Source organism: Vicia villosa, linkage group LG6, assembly GCF_029867415.1.
Source record: "Vicia villosa cultivar HV-30 ecotype Madison, WI linkage group LG6, Vvil1.0, whole genome shotgun sequence".
Lineage (NCBI taxonomy): Eukaryota > Viridiplantae > Streptophyta > Magnoliopsida > Fabales > Fabaceae > Vicia > Vicia villosa.
The window spans coordinates 126,225,876-126,251,855 of NC_081185.1; the positions used below are offsets into that span (position 1 = coordinate 126,225,876).

At 32.1% G+C, this 25,980-nt stretch overlaps 2 protein-coding genes across 5 annotated transcripts in view; one reads left to right on the forward strand and one right to left on the reverse strand.

Moving 5' to 3' along the window:
- The window catches only part of LOC131609905 (uncharacterized), an 88,908-nt gene that overhangs the window by 39,784 nt on the left and 23,144 nt on the right, over positions 1-25,980 (forward strand). The gene's annotated exons all lie outside the window — the stretch shown is intronic.
- LOC131609903 (uncharacterized) lies at positions 7,910-12,454 on the reverse strand. 4 transcript variants are annotated; one of them, XM_058881726.1, is made up of 8 exons: positions 12,363-12,454; positions 12,196-12,260; positions 11,827-11,889; positions 10,668-10,736; positions 10,294-10,356; positions 9,545-9,616; positions 9,007-9,075; positions 7,910-8,656 (listed from the first exon to the last, which is right to left on the reverse strand). In XM_058881726.1, the coding sequence occupies exons 2-8, from the start codon at positions 12,211-12,213 to the stop codon at positions 8,078-8,080; spliced, it is 933 nt and encodes a 310-aa protein (XP_058737709.1). In that variant the 5' UTR covers positions 12,214-12,260; positions 12,363-12,454; the 3' UTR covers positions 7,910-8,077. The 4 variants fall into 4 exon arrangements, with proteins under 4 accessions (XP_058737709.1, XP_058737710.1, XP_058737708.1 ...); XM_058881727.1 differs by having other exon boundaries at positions 11,827-11,880; positions 12,363-12,430; XM_058881725.1 differs by lacking the exon at positions 12,363-12,454 and having other exon boundaries at positions 12,196-12,354.

Consider the following 25,980-nt stretch of genomic DNA (forward strand, 5'->3'; position numbering starts at 1 on the left):
GTTTAATACTAAAATAAAAATAAGCACATCTTATACATTGATCCATAATTTTTTTGTTATTGATTTTGAATAAACTTTATTGAATGATATATCAAGACAAGCCCACATATACTATAAAGTACAAAACAGCTGTATTAGTAGAGGTGTTTACCAGATTAAAGCTTTATGATGTAGATTTTTTTGCAGGTGGTCTTGTCATATATTGGAGTCGGAGCTTTATCATACTGGACACGCTTAGTGGAAATTCAGGAAAACGGGGAACTGTTGCTCCACCCGAGCGACAACACACGTCTTCGTGCATGTACATGCAGAACATGTCTATTGTATTGTGATAACATGATGCAGAATACGACTGAGGTTGCAGAGGATCTATCCAAATATTGCATCAAAGAAGTTGAGAAACCACATGTAGATAGGAGTAGTGATATTCTTCCTATGACCCGGATTCCTTTACAAATTTCTCAAAACATTCAAGGTTTGGTTTCTAACTTGAGTATTTATAAATTGGCAGTAAAATGTTAGAACACAAATACCTTCGAATTAAAACTTTATCGTATAGAATATGGTAATTATAATGTCCTATCATCTGATGTACATTTGTGGTTTAATTTCTTCAAGTCTTGCTACAAGGCCCGAAAAAGTTGTTGGTTCTACAATGCATTATAACAACTGTGGGGTGGCAATAGAAACCGAACAATGGAACGTAGTTAGTAATGCAACTGTTTTGACTCAGTATGTTGCTTCAAGCTCTCCGCGAAGAAATTCAAACTATTAAAGCAAGAGGATAGAATATGATGGGATTGAAGGTTCAAACGGGATGCAATATAAAGTAAGTTGTTCCTACTCAAACGGAACAGGCAGCCAGTGGTATTGATATTTTGATACAATGTAAAATTTACATGGCTTAAAACAACTTTGTGCCAAGAAGATCTTCTTGATGCATGGATTTCATGTGCTACACCTAATCTTAATCTTCTAAACTGCAAAAAGTTTAAGTCGCATTAGCATAACCTTGACTATGATCAATTTAGGGTAGCTTGAAAGGTTAACTTATAAAGAATAAGTTTCTAGCTAGCGATTTCGTCAATGGAAGGATTGGAAGGGTGATTTGCAGGGACCAGTTGATGATTTGCTCACACTAAGAAAAATGGATAATGAAGAGTTATGGATAAGAAAAAGAAAGAGAGAGAATGGGAGATACAATGGTTTGTGTGTTTGTGTTTAAGAGGTTTTATAAGGGAAAAAATTGAAATGCCAAATCAGAATAACATAATGCATATGCCTTGGTGCCAATGTTGCCTAATGGCTACCATAAAATGTCACAAATTGATTGGTTAAAATATAGTAGTATGTCATTTGGCATGTCAATAAAAAATTCAAATTTTTACTGTGGCAATATTGTTTTCATTAATTATAATTCATTTTCTTCTTTCTTGGCATCAACTACTATATTAAGAATTCTAATGCCTCATTTATTTACATTTAAATCCTAATCTAATCCATAGATTAATGGTATTTTAAGGTTAAAACAGTCATTACGGGTTAATTACCTTTTAATAATTTTTTTATGTTATTATTAATACTAATTCAATCATCACATAGCCTTTTCCAATACCCAACCTTCTTTCAGATATCCCATGCGCGTATTTTCCTTCTTTCCACCTCCCAAAATCAATTTTTTGCAGCTTCCAATGAATCGTGCTAGCCGTCGCCCCTTCGTTTTCTTATTCTTCCTCAATATTAATTCTGCCATCTACAGACAATTGCATGTTCCATCTTCATCCGTAAACCCCAACCCCAGACCATTGCATCTTCCGTCTTCATCCCCAAAGTGAAAAGAGGAGTGGTGTTTGATGATGATGGATGCCGATCTGGTAACAGTGGAGTCGTGGTTACTCCGGAAAGGAAGGTCATTTTCCAACGGTGTTGGATCTGGTATAATCGGTGATTATCAAAGGCCCTAACAGTACAAAATTCAAAAACAAGTTTCTCTATTTTGAAATCTCTTTTACATTCTATGATTTTGTTGTTGTAATTATTCTTTTGCTTTGAAGATTCTTATTGATATTTCCAATGCTTTAGGTTTGTTTGATTTCCACATATAATTCCTTGCTAGACATTTTATCTTTTTCTTTAGTCGCTACATGGTTTGGTTTCTTCTCTTCATCGGTTAGTTGCAGAAAGAGTACTATTGAAGCTTTGTTGGAGAAGATGAAAGAAGTTGCGTTGGTACCTGATTTTTCGCCGTTTCCAATTAATCAATTTATGGCTACTCTTACTCATTCTATTTAGGCTTTCTTCTGCTTTTAAATTTCATTTTTGCATATGTTTCTAAATTTTAAGTTTTATATGTTTAATTATGTGATTAGGTTTCTCCATGATCCGGAAAGATGGGGAAGGGAGGCAAATCCGCTAGGCTGACAAAATTCAACAGATCTGGAATACCAGAGCTTTACATTGAGGTTCCTGAAACTGTAACAGTTTTGATCCTTTAATTTTTTGGAAATCGGGTTCACTAAAGGTATATATAGCTTGCCGATTAGTGAGTTATTTTGTTTCAAAAATTACTTCTACCATTCTTGACCAATCTGATTCTGTTTGTTTCTATCGCACTACTTTAGCTCAACATCAAAGCTATGATTTTCTTGCATGAAATTTTTTCCATAGAAAGAATTACAGTGTTGTGATGTTTATCTCAGGTTGTGGTTGCTCAAGCAGTATTAGCCTACTAAGTGTTCGATGAAATGTCTGTGTTGGTGACGGGGTTTCAAATTTCCAAGAAATGAAGAAAGGAGGGCCCCCACTAGAGAAATGGATATCATATGTTACTCAATCCGCTAGGTTGATGACAAAGATATGCCTTATTGGTAAAGTTTATCATTTTTATATGCTATGATGATACTAAGTTTATTAATCCCATTCATACATATAGTGTTTTGCGATACTTCGACATTCATGTCGAACTTGAGTGTTTGCCAGAGAAGACTACAAATTTTATTAATTCTTATGTATTTGATTGATTTATTAAGATTCTTATTGATATTTCCAATGTTTTAGGTTTGTTTGATTTCCATATATAATTCCTTACTAGACATTTTATCTATCTCAGCTTAGAAGATTATAACTTTTTTGAATATGCACCATGAAGTTGCTGCTGCGGATTTGTATGTGTCCATTTACTACAGTGAGCTGTCAAAAACACTCATCCTTACAAACAGGTTTTGCTTGTCATTTGAACTATTATAATTACTCTCTCCCTTCATAATTATAATATCAAAAAATTTAAATTACCTTTAATTTACATGATAAACCCTGTTATTAAACAACTAAAACTTTTCTTATTCTATGGGTAAAAAAGACTTTTGACAAAATAAATTAATATCATTGTTTTGGCATTTCTTACGGGTGATATGTCACACTCTTATTTTTTCTTGGTATTTTATAATTATCTTAATTTTTACAAATTATATTACAAAGTTATTATGTAATCACAATAGTGATGTTGTCAGAGACAAGAAACCAGAATATACACAACAGTGATGTTTTATATTAAAAATGATTAACAATTTTGAAAATACACAACCGTGATGTTTTGTATTAAAAATGATTAACAATTTCTTTAATAAAATGATTATTGATTCAGATCCACTATAAAATGCACTGCAATGTAATTTTTTTATTGTATTTTTAAATTAATTACATTGAATTTTCTAAATTCTAAATGTGTAATAAATTATCTGAAATATGTTTATTGTATTAGATTATATTGAATTTTTTTACTTTAGCCTGTTAAATTTTTTAAAATTTTTTTTTCCAATCCTAATTATTATTCAAAAGATTTTTTTTTGCATTCTACAAGTTATTGATATCACGTTATTATATTTCCTGTCAATACCAATTGTTCTAAAATGCATTATTTTTATAAGACAAAAAAATGCGCTACCTTTTTAGTTATGTCATTAAAACCTATGAAATCTTACAATCATCACACTATCTTTTATTTATTTCTTTACCAACTATCTTACGTTTCCAAAAACAAAATCTTTTGCATTTTACACCAATGAATTTTTTTACTTTAGCCGGTTAACTTTTTTTGGTTTTTCAATCCTAATTATTATCCAAAAGTTTTTTTTTGCATTCTACAAGTTATTGATATCACGTTATTATATTTTTCTGTCAATACCAATGGTTCTAAAATGCATTATTTTTATAAGGCAAAAAAAAATGCACTACCTTTTTATTTATGTCATTAAGAAATTTTATAATCATTACACTATCTTTTATTTATTTCTTTACCAACTATCCTACGTTTCCAAAAACAGAATCTTTGTATTTCAATGACCTGTTAATAGTGGTGCAACCTATACAAATTAATGCAGATGGCTTTTGAAATCTTTTTGCAAGTTTGAAGGCTATTTTAGATTTCTATGTGTTATTAACAATTAATTTTATTTACGTGTGATTAATATGTGTTATTAAGAAGTAATATTTATTAAAGTTTTTTTTTCCTCTTTTGAATTTTTCTGATGATGTTTACCTATAAAATCAATTAAGAAGAAAAAAAATTGACAAACTTTTAGAACCATGATTTAATTAATTCATTAAATTAAATTTTATTTTCAAATAATTGAGATAAGGTTAATTTAAATACTTAAAAATTACTTAAATAGTAAATTAATTAATTAGCGGTCAATTCACAAATATAACCCTGATTAATATTGATATAATTAAAAGTCGAATTTTAATGTAATATTTGCTCGGGATATTAATGTAGAAATTGACCAAATTATTTTTCACTTTATAAACCTTTTCATTTCCCAACTTGATTAATGATGTTGAGTGACTCACTTTTTAAATTTAAAATATGATACCTTAATGTTTATAGTTAAATGTAATCATTATTATGATTTTTTTTTTTTTTACTTTATTTCAAACGGAACTGTAATTTTTATTTCTCTTTATTGCAATACATCAATTATAACTCACACTGTCTTTTTATATATATCATTGAGTAAAGTGACAATAATAACGATATGCTATTAACATCGATATTGTGAATGTGACAATAATAACGATACACTATTAATATCAATATTCTGAGTAAATAATATTCAAGTTTAATATCTATTTTTTATTACTATTAATCCTTATTATTCAATAATAATAATATACTATTATTAATATTTAATTTTTGGAATTTTTAAAATCAAAAATTTAATATTTATGATATATTTTATTTTAAACCATTAACCCTAAATATTTTAATTAAATCATCGTTTATTAACTTTAATTTATAGTTCTTACGCAACAGTGATGGTTACTACTTTTTTAAATATTTTTTAATTAATAAATAAGAAATTAAATTAAATTTATTCTCATATTCATTATGATTATTTTTAAAACATATCATTAAATATTTATTTAATATATGAATAGAATCATATAAATTTACAATACATGAAAATTTTAAAATTATAGGGATGTCTGACGGGCCGAACCTTTTTTCTAACGGGCCGACAAAATATTCACTTAAATTCTAACGGGCGGACAAAATATTTACTTAAATTGAACAGATACTATAGATCATATGTTCTAACGGGGCGACAGAATATAGGTTTTTAATCCACATATTAAATTTTTTAAAATTTTTCAAACTTTTATCTCAATTGGTTTATAATTAAAAATCAAAATTTATTTAGTCATCTATTTTTTTTAGTAAAATATTTATTTTTGACTGAACGAGACTACTTAATTTATATATCTTTTATATACTTTTATTAACCATTACTATATTATATTTATTTATTATTTATAATTACATTCTCTTGCTAGTTTTCAATAAAGAAATGTATAGGTAGGGGTGTACAACAGTCAATGTGAAGCGGTGTTGGGTCGGAAGTTGTTCATCGAGCAAAAAGATAAATAAAATTAAGATAAATAAAATTAGGGTTAAATACGTTTTTAGTCCCTATAAATATGAGGCCTTGTATTTTTAGTCCCTATAAAAGTTTTTTTCAATGAATGGTCCTTATAAAATTATTATGCACATAATTTCAGTCCCTACTGCCAAACCAATGTGTATTTTAAAATGATTATTGTGCAGACATGTTCATAATGTTTTAAAAAGTTTCTGGAAAAAAAAGTAATTCAAAATTTACTTTCTAAGCTGAGATTTTCATTACTTTTATCATTATTTTTTGAAATTTGAAAAAATCATATTTAATTCTTCTCATTTTAAAAAATTCTAAAACTTAGTAAATAAATATTTTACAGTATTCTAAACATATATAAAAAAATTTATTCAAAAATTTAAAAATTACAGGATAATTAAACAGTTTTTAAAATTTTAAAAAATAGCAGAGACTGAAATTGCGTGCATAAAAGTTTTAGAAGGACCATTCATTAAAAGAAAATTTTATAGGGACTAAAAATGCAGGTCGCATATTTATAGGGACTAAAAACGTATTTAACCCATAAAATTAACAACTCAGTTCGGCCAATTTTCAATATCTGATACCACGGGTGACCGTTCAAATGGATAGATTGATGTGGTTTTTAGCTAATTTAATTGGTGATCTACATCCTTTTCTATGGAGAAAATCAGCTAAACATAAAAAAAAATCAACTAATTTAATTGGGAAAAAAATACTGAAGTCCAGGGAATTTCAATTAAATCTAATGGTAGAATTTGATTTAAATTTGATATTACTTCCGCGAACAACAAATATCATATATATAAAATTAATTATTTTTAATTTATGCTTTTAACAATGATTGTTTTTAAATTATATTTATATTCGTTATCATGACCATTTTTAACTATAAAATATTCTGTTAATTAAAATATTTTTATATGTAAAAAAATTTTATGCATGCACTAATTATCACTCTTGAAAATAATAAAATCTTTCGATTTATTAATATTAATTTTTTTCTTTTTGTTCTTATTATATTTTAAAAACAAATGTGCGTAATACACGGGTACCCGTGCGAATGCACGGGTACCCCAATATTAGCGTCTCAGAATGAATACCCGTGCGGACGCTTATAATTTTGCTACTACATCATATATATTCTATTCTTTATCAATTTCATTTTTAATTTTATTATGTATCTTTACTGAATGAAATGCATCATGATAATAATTACATAAGCGTGCCAGAATGGGTACCCGTGCGAGCACACGGGTATCCTCCATATTTTTTAACGGGAATATGAAATTATTGAATAAAATATTGAATATTAATGAGAAAATGATGTTTATTGATCAAAATATTGAATATTAACGGGAACATGAAGTTAATGATCAAAATATTGAATATTAACGGTAACCTAAAATTATTGATCAAAATATTAAGGGTTAAATACGTTTTTAGTCCCTACAAATATGCGACCCTGCATTTTTAGTCCCTATAAAATTTTCCTTCAATGAATGGTCCTTCTAAAACTTTTATGCACGCAATTTCAGTCTCTGCTATTTTTTAAAATTTTAAAAACTGTTTAATTATCCTGTAATTTTTAAATTTTTGAATACATTTTTTTATATATGTTTAGAATACTGTAAAATATTTATTTACTAAGTTTTAGAATTTTTTAAAATGAGAAGAATTAAATATGATTTTTTTCAAATTTCAAAAAATAATGATAAAAGTAATGAAAATCTCAACTTAGAAAGTAAATTTTGAATTACTTTTTTTTCCAGAAACTTTTTAAAACATTATGAAAATGTCTGCAAAATAATCATTTTAAAATACACATTGGTTTGGCAATGAAATTATGTGCATAATAATTTTATAAGGACCATTCAATGAAGAAAACTTTTATAGGGACTAAAAATACAAGGTTTCATATTTATAGGGACTAAAAACGTATTTAACCCTAATATTAAATATTAACGCTATTGATCAACTGATCAAAATATGTTTTTGCTATAAAAAAAATACAATATTGAACCAAATAAACATGTCAGAACGGGGTATCCGTGCGGACGGGTATCACACTAGTTTATAGTTTATATGATGATGGCAATTAATCACGGTGAAATCACTCACTCTAAAAGTCACTCCTTCATCCCAAACTAAAGTAAAGACATGAATCCGTCAAAACTAACTCCCACGGCTCTTGGGTTCCCTTTATGTATGTACTTCCATCCAAAGTAAGCAATTGGCAATATCACAAGCCCCGTAGCAAGAGAAAGCCCAACAGCTTCTAAAGTTGCAAACCAAATCAGAGGCAGCTTGAATAAGCTGCCGCAAGCCACGTAAACTCCTGAAGCTGAAGCATTTAGCCACAGCATGGCCAAATAAAAGACCGTTGAAACAGTCAATAGCATCCCCGTCAATATTTGGAATCTGAGTCGCAGCGGTAAAACCATGATAAATATTATAATAAAGCTTATTATAAACATTGTCATATGTACCACTTCTGGGTAGTAGGCACGAAATGCTTCCTCAGGGGTGTATCTGGATTTTATAACTTTGAAGGGATCAAATTGATTGGTAGAGGTTTTTGTGAGGCCACAGAGGGTGACACTGAATATCCCTAGGTAAGTCTTAAGTTGTTTTGAAGGAAGATTTCGCAGACTCTCAGTTGCATAAGCCATAAAAGACTTCCGGGTAGAATCACTTTGTTCAACTCCAATAATTCTTCCACTTGCCTGGAGAAAAACTTCATTAATGTTTGTTTTCAAATGTAATGCATTTTTATTCATCTATCCAGTAAGACATTATATTTAATGTACATAAGATTAATCAATTATAAAAATAAGATTAATTTAATTAAGCAACAGTTAATTCAATTAACGATCTAAATTGTGGTTAATCCAACTATAGAAATTGATTATTTTTAGTGTAAATTGAATTATCCATTGGTACAACGTTGTATTAATCATATCTTTACACGCGATTCACTAATTATAGCGAGTGTAGAAAAAAGTTAGAAATGCTTCAAACATCAATTTATAATAATCAAGAGATCAAAAAACATCCAAAAGTATATAAAACGCACCTGAGCACGTCTTATGAGTCTCTCATTTCCGGCTGGTATGTTCTGCCTCTGCCAGCGCCAGAACGCCCTCTGCCAGTACGTTCATAAGAGACAAAATAATCAAAATCAATTAGTACATTAAATGCATCCACTTACATGAGAAATAAGAGATTTCTAGGTAGCATAAATAAGGATATAATTATTTGCAGCCCAATTCACCCTGTGTTTTACAGCTACAACTCAGTTTTTTGGGGGGTTGGTTGAAAAAGAGGGCAAAAGTCCTACCTAACAAAGATGATAAGACAATTACTGTAAGAGAGAAGCTATTATAAGAGAGAAGGACAGAGAATTGGGCAATGATCTATATGCACAAAATTGTTTTGCAAAACAGAAGATGTTAGCCAAAAAGATTTTACTCTACATCTTTCAAGAAATTTAACTTGCCTTGTTCTTTTGATTTGAATAGGTACAAAAGCATAAAGCAATTTAAGAAATTCCAGTTAGTTGCACAACTTAAAAACTAATAGTACAATGAAGTAACAGAATTTTAATCACTTACCAGATCATCAGGATCAAATTCCCCCTGCTCTATACCATGCTGTGGAGCCAAATCTGCCCCCCCGATTGATGCCTGGACGCATCGAAAGACAAATTATTTAACACCCATAAATTAGTTGCATAACATAAATTAGCTGCATAATCCTAGACACATCGAAAGAGAAATTATTTACAAAAATTTAATGTGGATTTAACTTTTAATTATAAAATGCTGTGAAAAATATGTATTTAATTAATTTATATTTTTTAAATGAAAATTACATCCGTAAAGTTGAAAGAAAAAAAATTATAAGCTTTAAGTTATAAATTATTTAAATTAACATGTAAAAATGTATTATAAGCTTTAAGTTATAAATATTTAAATTAACATATAAAAGTACTCCCTCTATCCCAAATTATAAGAGAAAATGATTTTTTAGATTCATTGAATAATTAATGTATCTGAACTATATATATAGACCAGATATATTAATTATTCAATAAATCTAAAAAGTGATTTTCTCTTATAATTTGGGACGGAGGGAGTATATTATAAGGGTGAGATAATTTAATAGTTGTAAAAAATATGAATTCGATTAAGTTAGCTCAGATGATATCTATTTAAGGTATCCGATTGCGGGATCACTGCGATATCCTACTTATCCGTCTTTAAGAGGTGAAAATCGGGCTATTATGCAGACCAAAATAAATAATCTATAAATTCAAAAATAATCTTGCAACAAAAAAAAAACCAATCAACTCTGCACTTACTACATTGGATTCCTCTGGCTCCCTTTCAAGCTCTAGCACCAGAGCTTCCCACCCTGGTGGTATCTGAATGTATTGACATAACATTTACAAGTTAGTTGCATCTAACAAAGAGCTGCTAAGCAAATACAAAATTATCCTACAAGACAATTACTATAAGAGACAAGCTATCATCAGAGAGGATAACAGAAGTGGGTAAGATCTATATGCACAAAATTGTTTTGCAAAAGATTTTACTCAAAATCTTCCAAGAAATTTAACTTGCCTTGTTCTTTTGATTCAGATAGGTCCAAAAGCATAATAGCAATTTAAGATAGTCCAGTTAGTTGCACAACTTAAAAGCCCCGCAAAAAAGTCACAAATTTTTAATCACTTACCAGATCAGGATCCAATTCCCCCAGCTCTATAACATGCTCTGGAGCCAAACCTTCCCTCCATAGTGGTGCCTGGACTCATTGAAACACACATTATTTAACAACCATATATCAGTTGCATCTAACAAAGATGATAAATAAGAAATATATAATTAAGAGGTGATAAACAATTAATACCGGTATCCTACAAGACATTTACTATAACATACAAGCTATCATAACTCATAAGAGAGAAGGACAAGATATTAGCATGCATTTGCCAATTACATTACCATATACTATCACTCTTGTATTTAACTAACTCGTGTTCCTGCTGCTCCAACCACTGATCATGTTGCATCAGTCCCTTTTACCTCTTCTTCTGGCCTTCCTACTGCACCTACTTTATCCTCACCTTCGCCTTCCCCACGTGTTCCTTCTCTTTCCATTGTTCATCCCACAGGGCATTCCACTGGAATTATTAAAAGACCTGGTTACTTGGAGGATTACCACTGCAACGCACCAACTCTGTTGGAAACATTATCTACCTCAATCATACACTGCCTGACATTGCTTTCTCCGCTCAACAAGTCACCCACCATGTTTCCAAGCCTCTTGGATCTCATTTTCATGCTGCAACTCATGAGCCCAGGTACATAAAGCATCTCAAGGTAAAGGTTTATTGTTTCCTGCATCCATTTCCCTATGTCTATTTGGTTTTGCGGTTTCCAAATGCGAGTGTTGTTTGGACACTCGAAGATGAAAACCCATCAACGGTTATTGTGTATTTCTTGGCCCTGCTCTCATTTCCTGAAAATCTAAGAAACAATCCACTATTTCTACATCCTCCTCCGATGCTGAATATCAACCTAGCTAGTCTCTCTTGCTAAATTCAATGGCTTCACTATCTACTTAATCTGCGCACTCCATTGAATTCACCATCATGCATCCATTTTTTTTTATTTAACACCACTGGTTTAATCCGGTTCGGGGATCAGTTCTGGCATCAAGTGGTTCCAGCTCCCTCCTGATCGCAGTTGAGAGGGATCGAACCGTGGTTCGACCTACCAAGTCTAGCGTCAATCACCACTAAACCAACTAACGCACCATTAAATGCATCCATTTAAGAGACAATAACTTACATAAAATATTGAATATTAATAAATTAGACATTGTAACGCACCAGATCACGTCTCATGAGCCTCTCATTTCCAGCTGATACATCCTGGGCACGCATCTGCGAGTCCTTTTCATAAGAAACAAAAAGTCCACAACATCAACAAAACCATTGAGCAGTACTTAAAAGAGCTACTCCCAAAAGGAGGGAAAAAGTCCTAACAAATTGATGATAGATAAAAGACATGGTTAATAACTAATACCAGCATCTCAATTAATACATGTATCCTAAGACAAGGACATAGAATCGGCATACTAAAAGACAATCGCTATAAGAGACAATCAATCATAAGAGAGAAGAACAGAGAATTGGCAAGTCCAAAAACAGAAAAGCAATTTTAGCAAGTCCAATGAAGTCACAAGTTTTAGAACTTACCTCATTCAATTCATCCATCGATCTCAACAACCTTGTCTTTCCCTGATTAGTTTGTCTTGTGTTTTCTGACAAAAAGAACAAAACGTTATGCAAAAAACAAAGAGCAAATGGATTTTTTTCTTTAAAAAATTTGATTAAATAAATTTTTTTATTAATATTTTTCTTACGCGTCTTGCTTCATTCTCTCCTATTTTCGATTAATATTTTAGTTTTCAAGTTCCACATATCATACACACTGGAAGGTTCGTTGCTGCTTCAATTCTAACAATACAAAACTTAAATAAAAACTCACACTGCATTTAGATATTCCACACGTCCACGTGTCAATGCCTGATTGCAGGAATTTCACAAGAAGAAGAAAAATGAGTGTAAAATTCTTCAATCATGATTAACCTGTTCCCGGTAAATTAAAATATTAATCTTTTCCTGGACTAATTCTACTTTGTCAACGCATTTTTACTTTAATTTGCCCTTTCTTTCTACTAGTATTTAACGTATCAATGAAATTTTTGTATTAGTCAAATTTTGTCAAGTATTTTTAAATAATTTCTGTTATTAATAATAGAGGAGTGCTATAGTTATACTAAAACATACACCTCAAGTATGATATTATGTGAGGGTAGGATAAAAAAAATACAAGCACAAATTTCTAGATGAAAATAAAATATTATAAAAATTGAAAAACCGTATAAAATACGGTGTAGTGTCAAAACTTGATGTAAGCTTAGCATTCTTGTTAATTAATATAGAAATTTAAATTTACCTTAACTCTATGCAAGTGATATTTATATATGATATTTATATGCTTGTAATCTATATGTATAGTATCTATGTTATGTTACAATGTAAAAGACACACTTGAGAAGATTATAATACAAAACTAGTAGGAAACTCGTGCGATCTGGTCCGAATTTCACATTACATGTATCTGATTATGACTTGCAAAGTTTCTTTATATATATCAAAGGAGTAGTGTTATTTAGTACGAAGCAATTTGAAGAAGAAATGCAAGAATGAGTATGTGTCACTATTTTAGTGGTAAATTTTAAATTAATTTTAAATTTAACTTTCTTTTTAATAGGGATCATGGGGTTGTGGTGATAATAGATGGTTGAGATCTATTCTTGCCTTTCTTATTTTTCTATTTTCTTACTAATAAGCATTTTCCATATCAAAGATATATAAATTTAACCAAAATGCAACCAAATTTTAGTCTATGTTATCGTGTTTTCTCCGCCCTCTTCTTTTGGTCGTAGTGGTTGTTCCCATCCCCAGAGTCTCTGGTAGTCCAACCTAGCTGAAGTTTAGGTTCTCTTTCCCCGTTTCATCGGTGACTTGTTCCTTAATTGGCTCTTGTGGTTGTCTTTCCAAAAATGGAGAAATGGAAAGATTTCGCTCTTTCAAAGGAAGAAGAAGAAGGTGTGGTTGCGGATGAGAAGGAAGTTTTTGAAGACGAATCGATCCAGAGAACCCTAGCTGGGAAACTGTGGACAGAAAGCAATTTCAACTCTAGAGCATTCAAGAGTACGATGGTGAATGCCTGGAAGCTGAAACACACCGTGGAAGTTCAGGATCTAAGCAAGAACTTGTTTCTCTTCAAATTCAGCTCGAGGAGAGATATGGAGTATGTCCTCAAAACCGGTCCTTGGAGCTTCGATAGAGCACTTCTGGTCCTAAAACGCATTTTTGGTGAAGAGCAGCCGTCAGAATTGGATTTACACTTCAGTTCCTTCTGGGTAAGAATATATGATCTTCCTCTCGTTCTCAGATCTGATACTATGGCAAAAAATTGGGGAATATTATAGGTACCTTTGAAGAAATGGATGTAAAAGAAGCTCATAGGAATGGTAGATTTTTGCGTGTTAAAGTCACTCTGGATCTGAAGGAGCCACGAAAGTGTGGCACTGTTGTTACATTTAAGGAAAAGAAGATTAGGGTTCAATTTAAGTATGAAAGACTCCCTACTTTTTGTTTCATATGTGGACGAATGGGACATCAAATAAAGGATTGTGAGGCTATTGAGGAACTCAATGAGGAGGGGTTTGAAGATATTGAAGAACAAGATTTGGCTTTGGGGCAGTGGCTGAGGGCTTCTCCTCTACCCAAACTCACTGATGAAGCGAAGAAACGTGATTCTAGTTCTAGCCTGTGCAGTAAAGATCTCTTTAATGCATCTTCTAGTCAAAGTCGGTGTGAGACCAAGGGGGAGGATAAAGGAGAGGATGTAGAAGTTCAACAAGTCAATGTTTCTGAGAACCAACAGAGTAGAGGAAATGAGGAGGAAGGGGTAGGTCCAAAAAACCAATTTGACGTTGAAACTGTTGCTGAAACACTAGGTGTTGTTATGTTGTCCATAGGAATAAACAAACCCAAGACGATCTTGAAAGCAGAGAGTGTTCAAAAAAAATGGACACGGAGAAAACGTGCAAAGAATTCGGGAGCGACATCGGGGAAAACTTCTAGCCAAAGATAACCAAGCGACAATTGGTGGATGTTATGATTACAGAGGGCCCATTGGACGATATTGCTAATGGAGACAAAAAAAGGAAGCAAGCTATGGAGGGTAGTGAAGTTCCTAACAAATTACCAGAGGTGGTGTTGGAGGGCCAACACCGCCTTCCCCAATGAAAACCATAAGCTGGAACTGCAGAGGTTTGGGGAGCCCTCGTGCAGTTCGAGGCCTTGCGAGGCTTCTCAAGGTGGAAAATCCCCAACTTGTCTTTCTTATTGGGACAAGGCTCAAGAAGGAAGAGATGCTAAAGTTAAAAAGGAGATTTAATTTCAAATTTGATGTTATTGTTGACTGCAGTGGAGTAGGGAGGGATAGAGCTGGTGGCTTATGCTTGTGGTGGAAGGACGATTCAGATATCAATATCAGCTCTTATTCTCAGAACCATATAGCAGGTAACTGTCTTAACGAGGATGAGGACGAAGCCTGGTTCTTTGCGGGTATCTATGGATATCCTGATGAAGCTAGAAAAAAGGAAACATGGAATCTGATACAAGCCTTAAAAGAGGAAGGGAGCCCAAAAATTATTTTCTTTGGTGATCTGAATGACACTATTTCTGAAGCCGATAAATTGGGAGGAATTAGCAGATCTGCGTCTCAGCTTCAGCGGGGCAGAAATACTAAGGAAGTTTGCGGCTTGCAGGAAGTGTTCTTCAAAGGGTATCCATTCATTTGGACGAATAGGAGAGAAGGGATCGCTAATATTCAGTGCAGACTTGATAAAAGTTTGGTCTCTTTTGAGTTTATGCACAACTTTCCTCTTACAAAAGTTTTCCATCTTGAACGTTATGGCTCTGACCATGCTGCATTGCGGGTTTTTATTCAACGAGAAGAACCAACTGTCAAACGGAGATATCTGTTCCGTTTCGAGGAAGCCTGGACCAAGGATGAGATATGTAGGGATTTAATCAATCAATTGTGGAGGCGAAATTCAGGATCTATTCCTCAGCGGCTCAGATCTATGCAAGATCTTCAACATGAATTTAAGGACTTGCGATCTAACACCATAAGGAAGGAGATTCTACGGTTGGAGGAACTCATCAAAGAAGATAAAAGGTGGTCAGGGGATTCTTTGGAAATTCAGCAGTTTAAAGCTATTGAGAGTCAAAGAGATATGGTGTTGAAAATTGAGGAGACTTTATGGAGACAGAGGAGTCGAGCGGTGTGGATCAAGGACGGCGATAGAAATACCAAGTTTTTTCACCTTAAAGCGGATCAAAGGAGGAAGACAAATCAAATTAAAAGATTGAAGGACGAGAATGGAAACTGGATGAAGGGCGTGAGAATTGTGAGCGAATTCTTATTTCTTATTTTAAAGACATCTTTACCTCTTCCAATCCTACTAATACGAATGAGGTTTGCAGCTTCATACGTGGGAAACTTTCTAATAGAGATAAGCATTTATGTGCTAGACAGTTCACAGGTGAGGAGGTCTTTGAAGCTTTATTTGAAATGCATCCCACCGAATCCCCGGGTCCGAATGGATTACCGGCCCTATTCTTTCAACAATTCTGGCCCATTGTTGGAAATGAAGTGATTCGTTTCGTGCTGGAAATTCTCAATGAAAATGGGGACCCTACAGCCATCAACAATACTTTCATTACTCTCATCCCAAAGATAAAGAATCCTGCTAACCCCAGGGACTTCCGTCCGATTAGCCTATGCAATGTCATTATGAAGATCGTCACCAAATCAATTGCTAATGGACTGAAGTCTTTCTTTCCTGATATTATTAGCGAAGAGCAAAATGCTTTCATTAAGGGAAGACTCATTACTGACAACGCCTTAATAGAAATGGAGTGCTTTCATTGGATGAAACAAAAGAAGGAAGGGAGAAAAGGAACAATGGCACTGAAGCTAGATATGTCTAAAGCGTATGATACACTGGAGTGGAGCTTTGTGGTTGAATACTTGAAAAGAATGGAGTTTCCCCCAACTCTCGTTTCTCTTATTCACAATTGTATCTCGACGGTCTCATACCAATTGTTGATCAATGGCCAGCCAAGTAAACGTTTCATCACGGCTAGGGGTCTCCGTCAAGGAGACCCACTCTCACCTTATTTATTTGTTATTTATGCAGATGTGATGTCTGGTATGTTAAAGAACGAAGCTGATGCGAGGAGGATCCATGGAATCAAAGTAGCCAGAAATTCTCCATCCATTTCTCACCTCTTTTTTTGCAGATGATAGCTTGCTTTTCGCCAGAGCAAGTGAAATGGAAGCATATTGTATTCAGCAGGTATTGGAGGCTTATCAACAGGCTTCGGGTCAGAGCATAAATGCTGACAAATCCGAAGTCTCCTTCAGCAGCAATATTGGAGAAGAATCCAGAGAGAGAATAAAAGCAAAGTTGGGGTTTAGAGGAGTTAATAGTCATTCCAGATACTTGGGGCTTCCGATGGTTTTTGGGAGATCAAAAAAGGAGGTTTTTCGGCTTGTTGTCGATCGAGTCTGGAAGAAAGTGAAGGGTTGGAAAGAAAAGTTTCTCTCTAGTGCCGACAAAGAGGTTCTGATTAAAGCTGTAGCACAAGCTATTCCCACTTACATCATGAGCTTGTATTTGTCAAATTTTGTCAAGTATTTTTAAATAATTTCTGTTATTAATAATAGAGGAATGCTATAGTTACACTAAAACATACACCTCAAATCTACACCGCATGATATTATGTGAGGGTAGGATAAAAAAATACAAGCACAAATTTCTAGGTGAAAATAAAATATTATAAAAATTGAAAAACCCGTATAAAATACGGCGTAGTGTCAAAACTTGGTGTAAGCTTAGCATTCTTGTTAATAATATATAAATTTAAATTTACCTTAACTCTATGCAAGTGATATTTATATGCTTGTAATCTATATGTATAGTATCTATGTTATGTTACAATGTAAAAGACACGCTTGAGAAGAATATAATACAAAACTAGTAGGAAACTCGTGCGATCTGGTCCGAATTTCACATTACATGTATCTAATTATGACTTGCAAAGTTCCTTTATATATATCAAAGATATATATTTAACCAAAATGCAACCAAATTTTAGTCTATGTTAATCCCAAAAACATAATAGTTAACAATGTAAGAGCTAATAATACATCCAAAATTTTAACTCTTTAAGTAAAACAATAAACATATAGATGGTACAAATTTCAAATGCTATTTTTTTAAATGACCGGAACCAGCCAGTAACAACAACCTGCATCATATACTTGTATTGTGAAATGTATAAAATAAGATATCAATTTTGCAAAACTTTGAAAAAAAATAATAAAGTGTGTGACATCTACAGATACAAAGATATGGTGAAAAAAATTACCATCTAACAAAGTGCTTAAAAAACCTCCTTGTATACAACATTTGTAGTGGTCGGGCACGAGACATTCTCCTTGTCATGTATTAAGATTTTAAGACCATTTTTGGTAGTAACTCTTGAAATTGCGACATACAATTTTCCATGGCTAAAACCAGGAGAAGGAAAATACAATCTAACACTATCAAATGATTGACCTTGGGATTTAATTGTCGTTGCGCAAGAGACAATGATCGGGAATTTTCTCCTAATCAACTTAAATGGCCACATTGATTCAGAAGGTGACATAGACATTCGAGAAATGTAAAAAATGTTACCTATATTCTTTCTAGACATAATTTTTGCCTCGATGACGTGATTTGCTAATCTTGTAACAATTAATCTTGTTTCATTGCACAATCCATCAGTTTGGTCCAAATTTTTCATGAGCATAATGGGGGTACCAACTTTCAATTTGATCCTATGATTTGGTAGACCTGATGTTCTTAGTATGCTAAGAAATTCCGAAGATACTCTTTCTCTTCTCCTAAAAAGCAATCAAACAATAACATATGGACATTAGGAAATTCAACATGATACATTGTTTTGTTGTATGTATGCATAAATGAAAGTTAAATAATTTTTACCTGGTATTAGGTCCAATACATAATGATTGATTTTGTCCACAACTTCAATGGTTGAGGCAAGAATTACTTTTCCTTGTAGATATGCAACATCTTGGAATACATGAACCAAATTGGGATATGTGCTTTCAATAATAGCCTTTATAGGATCAGAAAAATTGGCAATTAATCATTTGGTTCATATATCTTACCATCCCCAACATTTAAGATCCATTTTAAAAACTCCGCTATTTCCTTAGAACTTGTACTATCTCTTCCCTGCTGAAGTCTCGTGTTTTGGTTAGTGTTAGAACCTAACAATCGTCTCATATATAAGATGAGCATATTGATGCATGAACAATATCAGAACGCCCTGCTCTTGGAACAACAGGAAGAACCTGTCTGAAATCTCCTCCGAAAAGAACTACTTTGCCACCAAAGATTTTATTCGCAAGACCCTTCTTGCTCATGACATCTTTACGAGTTTTATCCAATGCCTCAAAGCAGTTTTATGAGCCATAGGTGCTTCATCCCATATTATGACATTGGTTGTCTCGAATAATTATGAGCTTTCGGTGTTTTCGTCAATATTGTAAGTTGAGTTGTCAAGTGTTGGCACATGTATTTTGAACTTTGAATGGGCAGTTCTTCCGCTTGGCAATAATAATGAAGCTATGCCACTTAAAGCAACACTCAGAAAAAAAATTCTTCAAACGAAGTGCACTTGATAGTGTTCTCCACATGAAAGTTTTACCGATCCCTCCATAACCATGTAAAAAAACAACCTTCTTCTTTGTTTCTTGACAGCTTCCATGATCTTTTCAAATATTGAACGTTGTTCATCTAAGCCACCTATGATATTTGGTTTTTAAATGTTGTTTGGTTTTTAAATGCAATGCATGCTATTTGGTTTTTTAAATGTTGTTTGGTTTTTTAAATTGGGTTGCGTTTTTTCAATGCTGTTTGCTTTTTAAACTTAATTATTTTAACTAAATATTAAATAACTACTAAATAATTGGTTATTTTAAATAGTTAAGATATATTTAAAAAACTAATTATTTTAAATATTAAATAGTTAAGTTATATTTAACTATAGAATTTAATAAACTAATTAAATTTAAAATATTTAATATATATAAACTATTAATATTTTAACTATTAAATTTTAAATAGTTAAGGTATATTAAATATTTCAACTATTTAATATATAAACTATTAATATTTTAACTATTAAATTTATCAATTATTAATATTTCAAATATTAATGGTTGAAATATCCAATTACATTTTAAAAATATATTTCAATAGTTAAATATACCTTAGCTAATTAATATTTAAAATTATTAGTTTATTACATATTTTAACTATTTAATAATTAGTTAATTTATTAAATAATTAATCTATTTAATAAATAAATTATTACTTTATTATTGCATATATTATTATTTATTATTATTTTTTAGATCAAAATAAAAATTAATATCAAAACTCAAAACAAAACAAAATCTATTTAATAAATAAATTACTGAATTATGTAATATATTGTATTATGTAATATATAGAAATGCATTGTAATTAGTATATGAAGAATAGAAGTGGTTTAGTGGATGGGTAGTATTTTGTTAATGTAAGGGATATGTGTTCAACACTTGGTGGAACAAAATTTAACAAAATTTTTTGACAATTTCTTTATGGACCCCAACCTTCTTGGATACGCGGCAAAATTCAAAAATGCCCCTATATTTTGGAAGTGCATCTCCGAAGCCATCTTTTTATGAAGAAAAAAAAAAGTGGTTTCGGACGTGCACTTCCGAAAACATCTTATTATTTTTTTATAAAAAAGTGATTTTTGAGATGCACTTCCGAAAACACTTTTTTCCAGAAAAAATGTGACTTCGGAGATGCACTTCTGAATTCATCCCCCTAGGAATATTTCAGAGATGCACTTCCAAACTATTGTCTGATACAAAAAACTTAAAATAAAGGAACAACGTTTCGATTTATCATAAAGCATGAAAATTACAAAGATTACACAACATGAAATTAAAGTTACATATTGTTAAACACTGGTAGTTGAGGATGAGTCAACATTTTGATAACGTCGGCTCCCGATCTTTGAAGTTTCACATCCAACTCGATCGGACCCTTTGAAGAAAATAGGTCGAAAGTTGTCCACAAAACTGCTAAATCTTCGTCATTCTTGACTTCAAATGGGGTGAACTGGACGTCTCCCTCGTCGTTAGGCGAAGGCGAGTGGTACTCAAGCATGACAACCTTCCGATTTTCCGGATATTGCAAGAGAGAGTTAAGCGACGTAATCAATTCCGCGAATGGTGTGTCACACGATAAGCAAAATTGGAACGACATCGGGTAACCACTGCTGAAGTAGACAAAAGCTAGGTGGGGGTAGATTTGTGTCATTTCTGTTTGTGGCTTGATGTTGATGAAAAGGTATAGTGTATTATTTATAGACTTATTGGAGTAATAATGACCCAACAAACCTTCTCTTGTTTTCAGTGGATGTTTAAGAAATGCACTTCTGAAAACAGCCTTGAAGCATTAAATTTTCGGAAATATGCTTCCGAATTTAGTAGAGACAGAACAGAAAATTGATTTTTGATGTGTGTAGTCTATTTGGACAAATTCCACAAATTGAACCAATACAAGCACATGTAATGAGCATAACATAAAAATGACAACATTAAATATAGGTATATTATATATGTATTAAATCGGTTTGATGTTACATTCTAAATGATAATACATACAAAAAATGACACACATCCGGTCATTACAAACAAAAAATATCCGGTAAAATCTAAAATGCTCCTAACAAGTCCTCACCGCTTAGTTCTAAAACCGGTAACTTCTTAGACCGCTCTCTATTTTCCTCACGCTCTTGCTTCGTCATTTATTCAAACTCCGCCATTCTTTCAAAAAAAGGATCCGACCAAGTTTCCGCCTCTTTCGTATGATGTACCGTCCACTAACAAGAAGTAGCCGAAATAGGACAACCCGGTTTCATAAAAAACTTGCACAAAGTGGCGCGATCTTAGATACCCGATACAAATGATGCGGGTAGACGCTTCCAAAGACGGGCGACTATGAAGCGGAAAAATGTCTCCGACTATGTTGCATTTCTGACCTCGGGCCCAATTTCATGACTTTAAGATTATACATTCATTGTATACCTGCTTGATATTTGAAACACTCTCCGGTTTTTTTCGCTTCAAATCGACAAGTATGTTTCTCGGCACCACTTTGATTGTTGATAATTCCGAAATAACATCCTTCTCTTCGCGAGACAACCGATACGCAATTGGATGCCCGTGTAGCTTAGTTTCCAAGGCATGATTATGAACTCCACAAATGACGCTAAAACGCCACAAATCATCAATCCTACGAGTTACGCGCAACTTAAACGGACATGGACACTTTCTCGATCCCGTGTCATCGTGTTTTAACTCCCGTTTTGTTGGTACATAGTTCCCACCCCTCTCGCATTCAACATGACAAAAGATTTCTGTGTACTACTTCCATTGTCGAACCTTAATATCACAATGTCAAATCCAAGTTTACTAGATTCACTTCGGATCCAATCAAGCAATTGTTCACGACAAGCGAAACTCATATTATTTGTAAATTGTTGTCGAACATCCACCGCAAAGGTAATGATTTTAACATCGTTAACCGGCTCTTTAGGCCCGTTACCTCTTCCGGAACTGATACGCTGTCGCGCGCGAATAAAAAACGAGTATTTTGAAAACGTAATATAGCGACAATGACTCGAGTCGTATCACAAGGATTCTTATTCTTATTAACTAATTACAGTAACGATTAATGGGGGGGGGTTTGGTTTAGGATTGTATTAATAAAGAAATTTAAATTAAGTGATTATGAAAAGTGATTATAAAATAAGCTGTTCTACTATTCGGGTTCCCCACTTATCATTGGTAATCATAAATATAATCCCTAAGCGAATTCTATCCCCTATTCGATTACAGCAACAATAAACAAGCGAAATTGGTACTATACGATTTATATTCCTATTACCCGAATAAAGCAAACAGATTCAGCACTTATGAATTAAGCAAACATGATTTGACAAACGCAAGTTAACGATAAAGCAACGCTAAATCGCGAAACAGATCAAGAAACATAAACCAATCGAATTAAATCAATAATATTATGTATGAATTGAATTAAGCATGCAACACATATAGAAGATTATTGAAAGGGAAAAGAATTGGGATTAAAATTAAAAAACCTCAAAGATTCGGTTGAACATGAACAATAGATCAACCCTTGGACTTAGTTCTCCATGAGTTCTTCAAAACATAAGAAAAATTTCGTGAATGGTGAATAGGCCTCAACAGTACGGCCAGACCTAGGTACTAGAGAGAACCGAACAGTTTACAACCCAACTGGGTCAAAAACATAACCCAGACCCAACTAACGACCCACAACTAAAACAAAATAATGCATCAGCTTCAAACGCAATTATGAAATATATGAGCTCCGAATCTGACTTCTACTCCAACACGAAAGTTGTAGCTCTTTCTCTTAGATTTCCGACGATTACTAGAACGCGTTAATCGGATTTCTGGAGCTCCAATTATGATTGATTCCGTGAAAACTGTTAAAGCTGAAAATTATATGCGAAAATCAAATTAAACCAAAAATAAAATAAATTAGAAAAACAAACTAAAACATAAAAATAACAGAGAAAAAACAAAGAAATGATTAAGTGCAAACATGGGAGATTGTGCATTAAGATGCACTGATCAGGAATTTCTAACTCATCGGTGATAATGTTGTCCGGATGCACCATTCCTAACGTATGCAAAAATACAAAAATGTTGTTAAAGCTGTTTTTTTAACTCTCCCAGACCTTATTTTGAAAGTGCATTTCTGAAATTTATTAGGTTGTTTATTTCGGAAGTGTACTTCCGATCTGACGCAGTTTTCTTCATTCTCAAATCAACAATGTAGTGGAATAAGATGTTAAATGAACGATGTTTACCTCAAACTGTAGCTTTCTATGCTCCCTTTAGTATGATCAATCGCTTGAAACTTGATTTGAAGATGAAAAATTGATTGAGAATGATGGAGGTTTTGGAGAGGGTTTATGTTTTGGTTTTGAGGAAAATGATGAAATAGTGAAGGAGGGAAAATGTTTATGAAGAGTTTTTTTTGGAGATGCATCTCCGAAAAATCACCTGATAGTTAAAATCCAACGTTTAATTTGAAATTTAAGTGCTCTCGGAGATGCATCTCCAAATTCTGGGAAAATCTGGAAAAAAAATACTTCGGAGATGCATCTCCGAAGCAGGGGTATTTTGGAGTTTTCAACAGGGGTTATCCCCACAGGGGGTCTATAAAGAAACTGTCTTGGAAATTTCTTTACGGACCCCCCAGTTGTGAAAACCTCTGCTGGAAACCCGAAAATATCCTTTGGAGATGCATCTCCAAAAAAATGGGATTTTGGTTAATTCGGAGATGCATCTCCGAAAACACCAAAAAAAAAATTGGAATTTTGTTTAATTCGGATATGCATATCGAAAAAACCTCTGACCATTTGGGGGTTTTTCGGATATGCATATCCGAATTAATCAAAATCCCAAAACATAAAAAAAATTGAGATATTTATTAATTCAGATATCATAAAATTGATATAATTTATAAGTTATGAATAATAATAATGATAATTATATGGTAGATATTTCTATTCTAATTCCAATTATAAATTAAAAAATAAATATAAAAAATATCACTCATAAATATAAAATAAATATATCCCATAAACATATAAAAATAAACTTAACATACATGGAATTTACAAAAATTTGTAAATTGACGTTGATAAAAAAAAACTATAGTTATATTGACTTTTACTCGTATTCAACTATATAAAATTATAATATTTTGTTGAATTTAATTACTTATTGAATGTCAATAGTTATTTTCATGACATTACCATCATATTATTATTAACTCTAAAATTGTTTTGAAAATTTTGTTTATAAAATAAATTTGTTTAGCTATAAATTGTTTTTGAAAATTAGTTTATGAAATAATTTTTTTATGTATCATAAAAAATAAAATGAATAGTAAATACATTTAAAAATATCTTTATTATTATAGTAAATAATTTTTTATGTATCATAAATATCTTTATTATTATTATAATTATTAGTTTTATATATAAAAATAAGATGTTGATTTAAATATTTATTAGACTAATATTATTATTATATCTTGATTATAATTATATATATTTAATAATATATTTTAATTAATACAATTAATTATACTATTAATTATTGATTCACCTTAATTTTAATTTTTTTAATTATTATTGAGTTTTTTCGGATATACATATCCGAAAAATTTCAAGATAAAAAATTAGAATATTTCGGATATGCATCTCCGAAAACACCCATTTTCCCAAAAAAGAGTGTTTCCGGAAGTGCATCTCCGAAATCATCTTTTTTTTAAAAATAAGGTGCTTTCAGAAGTGCATCTTCGAAATCACATTTTTTTCATAAAAAAATAATTTCGGAGATGCACTTCCGAAATATAGGAGCATTTTTGGAATTTCGCCATGGGTTTCCAAGAAGATTGGAGGGTCTATAAAGAAATTATCTTTGTCTTATATCTTTGTTATATTGGGTCTAGTGGTCCATGGCCCAATAGCTCCTTTAAACCGTAGCTATATATTGTATGAATTATCTTGTTGGTTGGTTAATGAAAATCTGAAAAACTATTTTATGTTTGATCTTTTTATGCCATTTAGATCTAGGGTAGTAGCTTAGTGTGACCCAACCATGCATGTTCCCTCTACAAAATCAAAATTCTAAATAAAAAAGGAAAAACAAGATTACATGAGTGTTTAGATGACGATGGATCACATCGAATCACCAAACATTGTTTTAAATGGCACTCATTCAACAGAAATCCAACTACTGTTGTGAAAAAAGATACCAAGAACAAAATATAATAGGGAATTAGGGAAGATAAGAAGAACACAAAAATTGGTTATAACTGCTATTCTTTTACTTTCTCTTAGGAAACAAGATTACAAGTTTGCAAAAATAACAAATAACCTCTCTCACCCTAAATCAGGATTTGCAGCGTTGCAATGATGAGAGACTAGTATGCTATTTATAATAAAACCTAACATACTAACTAATGGACTTTTCCCACAAGGCCCATTACACAAGCCAACTTAATAAAAAGCTAACTTAACAAATTAGGGTTTAAACACTAAAACCTAATTTAACATGCTAACAACCCTAGCATCTTTGACACAAGCATGTGAACAACCTTCGACTTCATGCTTAATCCTGTCGAACCAAGAAGCTAC

What these genes read in the sequence shown, in the direction of transcription:
- LOC131609903 (XM_058881726.1), bottom strand. An exon ending in GGCTCATGAGACGTGATCTG is followed by an intron (nt 10,737 to 11,826) that starts GTGCGTTACAAT and finishes CAATGAGTCCAG; the next exon opens with GCACCACTATGGAGGGAAGG. An exon ending in GGGAATTGGATCCTGATCTG is followed by an intron (nt 10,357 to 10,667) that starts GTAAGTGATTAA and finishes CAATACATTCAG; the next exon opens with ATACCACCAGGGTGGGAAGC.